Raw genomic sequence first — 9,155 nt, 5'->3', positions numbered from 1 at the left:
GCCCCACAGCCAGCACCACTAACAGAGCGGATTTACTTACCCCTGACTCTGCAGGCCTGTGAGCAAAGGACAAGAAGCTGGGTTAGTGCAGGAGGCCTTGAACAACAGATAGCACCCAGCACCCCCGCCCCCCGGCAGTCCCCAGCACCCCTCACCCTGGTGGTCCCTGGCACCCAGAGCCACCCCCACGCGATCCCAACCCCAGCGGCCCACAGGGCCCAGCACCCCCAGGAGTATTATGCTCCGGGAAAGCTGCAGTGGTTTATCTCCACTCCCAGCAGACTCCCCTGGCCGAGCAGTGCAGGGCTGAGACTGGGGGTTCAGCACTGCCTCCCCGGGCTCTGACCAGCTGAGCCGCCCTGCCCCAGGCGGGGCTCAGGCCTCCTGCTGGGCCCACGGCAGGGCGCTGAGTGCCTGGCCCATGTTCCGCTGGCTGCCCTGACGGGCCTGCGGGTAGGCACCAGGCCGCGGGAATACAGGCCTGCAGCAGAGCTGGGTGAAGGACAGCTCTCCATGCAGGTGGGATGCCAGCGTGAGCGACGGGCCCCAGGCCCGTGGGCTCAGGAGAAGCGGGCACTGGGGTCCCTCCAGCAGTGACCTGCAGAAGTACCAGGCTTCCCTTATTTCCAGGTTGGGGGGAAGTGAGCGGAATCAGGCACGGTTCATAGGTGCAGCCAATAACTGTCTCGGGAAGAGACTGGTCTCCTGGCCCTAGCCAAGGTCTGACCCTTGGTCAGGGCACCAACAGTTTGCTAAGGGGGTAAGAGGTGAACTCGTGCAGCGTCCAGTGCTAATTCCTGCCTGCCCACACCGGAGCGACTACCATGGGTCGAGGCAGCCCCGCGTTAGTGCCTGGATGTGGGGACCTGCCTTTAGGGAGCCACATTTCGAGCACCTGAAACACCATTCGGCCTTTGGAGCGAATCAAGACCTTTGTAGTCAAACTATCGCCGTCAACACCCTGTGCAAACAGTCATTCCAAGTGGGGAGCCCCCAGCGGGACCCCGGGGTGTTCAGGGCAGGGCCAACCCCAGCGGCTTTCTGGACTCATGAGCAAGCTAACAGGCCCCTTCGCTTCTCTAACTCCCAGCCTGCGTCCCAGACAGGGTCACTGCCCGCCTACCTAACGCAGGCGCCTGTGGGCCTCTTCTGCCACCCACTCACTGGGCAGATGGCCAGGGGCTGCAGGGAAGGGCTGGCTGCCCCACACCACTTACTGGCTGTGGGGTGAGGGGCAGGCTGAGAACTGAGCAGGCCGAGGACAGCCAGGAAGTCCAGAGGCCAGGCCTGGCACTTAACTTGTGGAACTCCTTGCCAGAGGATGTTGTGAAGGCCAAGACTATAACAGGGTTCAAAAAAGAACTAGATAAGTCCACAGAGGGTAGATCCATCAATGGCTATTAACCAGGATGGGCAGGGAGGGTGTCCCTAGCCTCTATTTGCCAGATGCTGGGAATGGGCGAGGGGATGGATCACTTGAGGATTACCTGTTCTGTTCATTCCCTTTGGGCCACCTGGCACTGGCCACTGTCGGCCAACAGGATACTGGGCTAGATGGACCTTTGGTCTGACCCAATCTGGCCCTTCTTATGTTCTTATGGCATGGTCAGGCCACAGAGCCAGAAACAGACACACGGCCCCCTGGGAGCCCCCCCCACAGAGAACAGTGCTAAACCACCTGTAGTGAGGAATCCATCCCCTCCCGCACATGGGATCCCAGGGAATCCACCCCTCTTTTCCCCCCCTCCCTGGCAGTACCCAGCATCAGCTGCTCCCAGGCAGGAACAGGAGCCCCCCTGGCATTTCTGGAACACTCCCGTGGCCCCAGCAGCACGTGCCTGGCTCACGCACAGCTCTGCCCACTCACGGTAACCACGGGCACCCTCATTCTTCACACAGTGTCCCTGAGCTCACGCTTGGCTTCACGGATTCCATGTGGCAGTAAGTTCCACTGGCTAGTTACGCCCAGTGTAAAGAGGTTCCTTTCCTCCATTTTAACCTGCTGCCCAGGTTTCAGTCCTACATCCCCAGGCCAGCAGGGGCCACTGTGACCAACTGGTCTGACCCCCACACCCAGCACAGGGCAGAGACCTGCCGTCCAGTAACCGCTAGAGCAGGGCTGTTAGCAAACACCAGCTCCCCACTGAACCATGGCCAGGGATGGAGAATCCTCCACCCCCCCAAGGAAACTGTTCTAATTCCCCTCCCTGTCCAAAATTGGCACCTGGAGGTGTGTAGCATCAGCCTCCAGCCCCAGGGTCGGGTACCCCTTCGCTGCCCCTCGCCCACGATTTGTTCCCCAGTCGGCCCGGACACGCTGGGGTCCCTCACCCCGGCCCGGCTCGTGGCAGAGTTAACCAGACTGAGCTCCTTGCCTCTATCACGACAAGGCAGGTTTCCGACCCTCTAATCGGCGCCCTGGCGCTTCCCTGGCCCCTGCAATGTCGAGCTGACCTCTGCCCTGTGGCCAGGCAAGCGGATTAATGGCGCTGGGTCCCTCCCCCTCCAGGGTTTGTCCTGGTCTCATTTTACCCCATTTCTTGCTAGCTGCTAGACCAGGCGTAATGAAACAACCCGGCTGCTTACGGCACCTGCCACCCCGTCAACCAAATTGTCTTCATCCCTCCGACCGGACCCAAGCCTGGAGTCCCGGGGCCCTGGCGCTTCGTCCCGGGGCCCTGGCGCTTCCCTGGCCACACCGAACACACACAAGCAGGCCTTTTCGATCACCTGCTTTGGGGCCATGACTTCAGCTAACACCCAGACTCCACTTACACCCGCCCGTGCCCAGGTGGGGTCAGGCCTAGACCCCTACAACCGCGCCCCAAACCCCTGGAGCCCCCCAGCGCCTCAGGGCGCCCCCGTTCCTTGCGGCCAGCGTTCACACGGGGCTGTGATGACTCGCGGTTTGCCTGTGCCAGGTCACAAAGCGACACCTGAGCCGGCCGCTGCACGACGCCGCCTCCCGCCCCAGCCCCCCCGGGACGCTGCCCAGCCCCGGCTGGTTCTCCTCCGGCGCCGGGGAGAGCTCAGCCCTGCTCCCCGGGCGCCGCTGGCCGGCGAGCTGGGCACAGCCCCTGCCGCCGCCCCGTCCGCGGGGTGCCCGGGCTCCGGCAGCGGCGGGTTGCCGGGACTCGGCCCCGCGGGGGGCCCTGGGCGCCAGGACCCCGCACCCCCCCGGTCCTTACGAAGTTGGCGGTGACGCGGGGGCGCGGCGCTCCGGCGCGGGGCCCGGCCAGCAGCAGGGCGGCGGCCAGCAGGAGCAGCGGGGCGCCGGGCGCGGGGCGCCCCATCAGCGGGGCTGGCACATGGCGGCGCGGGGCGCGCACGGCCCCGGCCCCGGCCCCGGCCCCGCAGCGCTGCGCCCGCCCCCCAGCCGGGCCGGCTCCGCCGCATTCCGGCCCGCCCCAGTTAATCATCGCGGGCGGGGCGGGGCCGGGCGGGGCCGGGCCGGGCCGCCCCCCCGGCGCCCTCCGCCCCCGCAGCGGGCTCCCCCCGCCCCCGGAAAGCGGCCCCCGCCGCAGTGCTGCGGCCCAGCTACCTGGCGGCCCCCAGGTGCGGCGGGGGTGCCCGCAGCCCAGGCGGCAGGGGGACAGCTGGTGCAAGGGGGACACGACCCCGCAGGGGTGGCTCCTGCCAGGGATCTGGCCCCCAGGTGTCTGCCGGGAGCTGCCCCACAGACCCCGCAGCACCACGCAGCTAACACCTGTTTCCTGGCAGCTGGAACACGGGGACCAGGCCCGGGACCCTCGAGTGGAACAAACGTCGTGGGCAAGGGGTGTAGCCCCCGCTTCCCTCCAGGGCCCCTGGCCTTGCAACAGAGGGGGTCGCTCCCCCCGAGGGAGCGCCCCTCTCCCCCCAGGCCCTGTAGATGCTGATGAGAATTATCGCTAGCACCCAGCGGATCAGAGCCCCGGTGCAGGGCGCTGCCCCCCTGCCCCGGGCAGCCCGTGCCCCAGAAACCTCCCTGTGTCCCCATTGCCCCCTCCCCAGGGCGCTGGCCCAGGACAGCCCATCCCCCAGAAACCTCCCTGTGTCCCCATTGCCCCCTCCCCAGGGCGCTGGCCCAGGACAGCCCATCCCCCAGAAACCTCCCTGTGTCCCCATTGCCCCCTCCCCAGGGCGCTGGCCCAGGACAGCCCATCCCCCAGAAACCTCCCTGTGTCCCCATTGCCCCCTCCCCAGGGCGCTGGCCCTGGACAGCCCGTGCCCCAGAAACCTCCCTGTGTCCCCACTTCCCCCCTCCCCAGGGCGCTGGCCCAGGACAGCCCATCCCCCAGAAACCTCCCTGTGTCCCCACTTCCCCCCTCCCCAGGGCGCTGGCCCAGGACAGCCCATCCCCCAGAAACCTCCCTGTGTCCCCATTGCCCCCTCCCCAGGGCGCTGGCCCAGGACAGCCCATCCCCCAGAAACCTCCCTGTGTCCCCATTGCCCCCTCCCCAGGGCGCTGGCCCAGGACAGCCCATCCCCCAGAAACCTCCCTGTGTCCCCACTTCCCCCCTCCCCAGGGCGCTGGCCCCGAACAGCCCCTGTCCCAGAAACCTCCCTGTGTCCCCATTGACCCCACCCAGGGTGCTGGCCCCAAACAGCCCATCCCCCAGAAACCTCCCTGTGTCCCCATTGCCCCCTCCCCAGGGCGCTGGCCCAGGACAGCCCATCCCCCAGAAACCTCCCTGTGTCCCCATTGCCCCCCTCCCCAGGGCGCTGGCCCCGAACAGCCCCTGTCCCAGAAACCTCCCTGTGTCCCCATTGCCCCCTCCCCAGGGCGCTGGCCCCGAACAGCCCATCACAGAAACCTCCCTGTGTCCCCATTGCCCCCGCCCAGGGTGCTGGCCCAGGACAGCCCATCCCCCAGAAACCTCCCTGTGTCCCCATTGCCCCCTCCCCAGGGCGCTGGCCCAGGACAGCCCGTGCCCCAGAAACCTCCCTGTGTCCCCATTGCCGCCCCCGCCCAGGGCACTGCGTGCAAGCAGGCAGCTGGGGCAATGGGAACACGGCGGTTGACCTGGTTTATTTCAGGCTTCCTGTGAGACTGCGGCAGCCTGTACAGAAACCCACACAGCTGGGCGGCACGTGCAGCTGCAGCCTGCTCCTCACACGCTCACCTCCATTCCGGGCCCACGTGGCAGCTGGGCTCTGTCCTGGAGGTCCTGCTGGGTGGGCAGCCTGAGGCACGGCATCCCCCAGACACAAAGCTGGCAGGGAGCCCCTTGTTTGACAGCAAACAGCCCAGCCCCCAGCACCACTTAGGGAGAAGTCTGTAACATTGGTATGAAGCCTGCATGCCTCAGTTTCCCCTATACATTGTTGCAGGGAGGGGGAGGGCTGTGTGCTCTGGGGCAGGCTAGCAGACAGAGGGAGGGTGTCCCCAGCTGTTTGGGCCTCAATCCCCCTATCAGTGGAGCATGGGGAAGACAATGGGGAATCCAGCACCTGGCAACCAAGATCAGCAGGGGTCTAGGCACTGCCATTCCCAGGGTTTCTGGGAACCCAGCAGCAGGACAGACTCGGGGAGCAGCTAAGGGACACAAATCAATGCAGGGCAGTGAGGGGCATCTGCCCTTCCCCCACCCCCTGGAAGACAGAGTGCTGGAGGCTACATGTTCAGCAAGGCGGCTCTTTATTTCATCCCATCACTGGGGGCAGGGGCACCTGGCCTGAGACCACTGGCTTGCTGGTGACCTGGAGCCGTTCATTCCCTGGCGGAGCACGGAATGCACCCGGCTGCGGGGGAAGGGAGAAACCTGCATGCCCCCAAGGCAATCCAGGCAGGGCACTGGTGCAGACTGGGCCTCAGACACAAACATCAGCCCAGCACAAGCCACTGTGGTAGTGGGCAGTGCCACGCCAACCAGCGTCTGCAGCCCTGGGGCTGTGCCATGTCATCAGACTTCAGGGCAGAGGCACTGGGGTCAGGGCACCTTTCTGCTCCATGAAATGGGGAGATCAGTAAGGGCTGGTGGCTGCCCCCCTTGTGCTACACCTGGGCCCCTCTCATCCCAGCCAACCGGGCAGAGGCACCAAAGCCGAGTGCTGCCGGGGACTTCTGGTGAGGGGACCCTGGTCGCATGAGGACTGCCCCCTACCCAGCTCTGGCCCATGTTCAGTCACTGCAGCCAGGGCTAGGGTTGGAGGGGCCCTGAGCGCACTCCGGCTGGCTGCCTGGCAGGGCAGCCCAGTCTATAGGGAGCTTTCAGTGTTTACCAGCAGAGCTGCCCAAAAATGGGGACCCCCACCATGGTGCCATCCAGCCCCCTGGGGATGTGGCACCCCCCACCCCCCAAGTCACGCAGGTGTGTGGCTCCCAGCCCCTCTTCATTTCCTCTTCTTCTCCTGCGTGCTGGCGAACCAGGAGTCCAGGAGCTTCTTGCTGTAGTAGAGCTGCCAGCCATGCACCTGTGCTGCCACCACCAGCAGCAGGTACATGGCGGAGACGGCGGAGACGCCGAAGATGAAGCGGTAGGCCTTGCCGTGGCGGTAGAGCTGCTGCGCCATGGGGAACATCTCCATGCTGCCGTAGATGAGGGGTGCCACCGAGAACAGGCCTGTGCTGATCATGGACAGCACCAGGTAGCTGATGTTGTTGCGGGGGAAGGACATGAGGCCGAAGAGAGAGGGGATGATGCTGAGCAGATAGGGGTACTCCCACTGGTAAGGCATGGCCACCTGGTCATGGGGCAGCAGCTTCAGGTGACCCACACACATCTGGGCCAGGAGCAGCAGCCAGATGGCCACCTGCACGTAGATCAGCTTCTTTATCTCGGACTTCAGGGCCACACTGCAGAGAGGAAGAAAGCCAGGCTCAGGCTGGCACTTCGATGGGCTCCCTGGCTTTGCCTAAGGGGGCTGGGCAGGAAGGACTCAGACAGGAGAGGTGGCAGTCAGGCTGCCAAGAGCTGTGGACAGAGCCTGAAGCCTGCCTGAACCTCAGCTGGGCCCCAGGACCCCAACAGAGCAAGGCTGCAAACCAGCCCCTGGAAGCATGTGTCTCCCTGGGGTACAGCTGAAGTCACCAGCAGTGCGTGATCTTGGAGCACTAGCCTGAAGGCTACAGAGCAGGGTGAACCCGGCAGGAAGGGCAGATTCCTCTGAGTAGGTCCCGGGGGAAGCAGCTGCTGGGTGTGAAGCCTGACTGAGCCACTTCCCCTGGCAGACGGGGGGCCTCCCCACCTGACTGGGGCTCGGGGCAGAGTGCTCCAGGACAAGCACAACAGAATTAAACTGCAGGTCAGCCCGGGCGCTCTCTGGCCCTCTGCCAGCCAAAGCCACAAGCAGCCTGGTTTGTGGCGGGAACACCTATGGCCATGGGAGCAGGGCATCAGCCTACAATGCTCACTCTGGTGGAAGCTGCTCATGACCCAAAGCTGGTGTGCACAGCACCTCTGGCTTTCCCGTGGGCTGGGCAGGGAGGAGGCTGCACTGCAGCATAAGAGACCTGCCCTGGACACACACACGCTGCCCTGGCTTGGACCTTCAGCTGCTCAGACAGGTCCAGTGACCCCTTGAATCCCAGCACACAGTGCCCTGGGGACAGACGTATTCCAGGGCCCAGGGAATGCCCAGCCATTCATGGACACCAGCTCGGCCCTGCTGGGCAGCTCCGCACCCTCCCCCAGCTCACTGGGCAGGGACTCAGAATAGGGCGCAAGGATTCAAGGGGCTCAACCCAGCCTGCACTCAGACCTACCTCATCTGGTAATGGGAGGCCACCCTCTCGCGATGCTGGTAGTCACTCCCATCAGTGCCCTCAGCCCGGGGGCCTGCACGGGAGGCCATTGCGCTAGGCACTCCAAACCCTGCCAGAGAGATGGGTGGGGTGAGCCGGGGGGCACGCTGCCGTTTGGGGTACGGACACCAGTACCCACAGGAGCTCTGTGCCCCCGAATCACACTGGGGGAGCAGGGCAGGAATCCCGGGCAGGCCCAGCTGGGCACCACAAGTGAAAACACACGAGATTACATGGATCCTGTGACCGCAGGCAGCCACCCCCCATGGCTGGGGCTCCCCCCCCGCGCACAGCCCATGGCTGGGGCTCCCCCCCCGCGCACAGCCCATGGCTGGGGCTCCCCCCCCGCGCACAGCCCATGGCTGGGGCTCCCCCCCGCGCACAGCCCATGGCTGGGGCTCCCCCCCGCGCACAGCCCATGGCTGGGGCTCCCCCCCCGCGCACAGCCCATGGCTGGGGCTCCCCCCGCGCACAGCCCATGGCTGGGGCTCCCCCCCCGCGCACAGCCCATGGCTGGGGCTCCCCCCGCGCACAGCCCATGGCTGGGGCTCCCCCAGCCAACCCCCCCCCGCCGCGCACAGCCAATGGCTGGGGCTCCCCCAGCCCCCCTCTCCCACCTGCCACGGACGGAGCCGGCGTGCCCAGGACACTATCACCTCGGCGTTATTCTCTATGGTGTGCGTCAGTCCCTTCTTGCTCGCGGGAGGCCAACTCTATGGTTACCCTGAGTCGGGCTCGTCTCCACCACGGGAGGCCCGGATGTAGGATTGTGCCTCGTGCCCAGGACGCGAGAGGGGAGGAGCCAGGGGCGTGTCACCGCCCGGGGGAGGAGCCGGGGGCGTGTCACTGCCCGGGGGAGGAGCCGGGGGCGAGGGCAGTGCCCGGGGGAGGAGCCGGGGGCGAGGGCACTGCCCGGGGGTGGAGCCGGGGGCGTGGGCAGTGCCCGGGGGAGGAGCCGGGGGCGTGGGCAGTGCCCGGGGGAGGAGTCGGGGGCGTGGGCACTGCCCGGGCGAGGAGCCGGGGGCGTGGGCCCTGCCCGGGGGAGGAGCCGGGGGCGTGGGCACTGCCCGGGGGTGGAGCCGGGGGTGTGGGCCCTGCCCGGGGGCGAAGCCGGGGGCGTGGTCTCTGCCTGGGGGAGGAGCCGGGGGCGTGGTCTCTGCCCGGGGGCAGGGCCGGGGACGTGGGCACTGCCCGGGGGAGGAGCCGGGGGCAAGAGCACTGCCCGGGCGAAGAGCCGGGGCGAGGGCACTGCCCGGGCGAGGAGCCGGGGCGAGGGCACTGCCCGGGCGAGGAGCCGGGACGAGGGCACTGCCCGGGCGAGGAGCCGGGACGAGGGCACTGCCCGGGCGAGGAGCCGGGGGCGTGGGCACTGCCCGGGGGAGGAGCCGGGGCGAGGGCACTGCCCGGGGGAGGAGCCGGGGGTGTGGGC

At 66.9% G+C, this 9,155-nt stretch overlaps 1 protein-coding gene across 1 annotated transcript; it reads right to left on the bottom strand.

The window, feature by feature from the left end:
* Positions 1 to 5,603: 5,603 nt before the first annotated feature.
* Positions 5,604 to 8,464, bottom strand: JAGN1 (jagunal vesicle mediated transporter 1). Its single transcript, XM_077821510.1, has 3 exons — positions 8,344 to 8,464; positions 7,688 to 7,796; positions 5,604 to 6,778 (listed from the first exon to the last, which is right to left on the bottom strand). Exons 2-3 carry the CDS (start codon positions 7,774 to 7,776, stop codon positions 6,316 to 6,318), a joined length of 552 nt encoding a protein of 183 aa, XP_077677636.1. The 5' UTR covers positions 7,777 to 7,796; positions 8,344 to 8,464; the 3' UTR covers positions 5,604 to 6,315.
* Between the last annotated feature and the right edge of the window lie 691 nt (positions 8,465 to 9,155).

The sequence above is a fragment of the Eretmochelys imbricata genome, chromosome 7, assembly GCF_965152235.1.
Source record: "Eretmochelys imbricata isolate rEreImb1 chromosome 7, rEreImb1.hap1, whole genome shotgun sequence".
Classification (NCBI taxonomy): Eukaryota; Metazoa; Chordata; order Testudines; family Cheloniidae; genus Eretmochelys; species Eretmochelys imbricata.
Note: the sequence above shows the minus strand (reverse complement) of the source record. Positions and strands in the feature narration are given on the sequence as shown.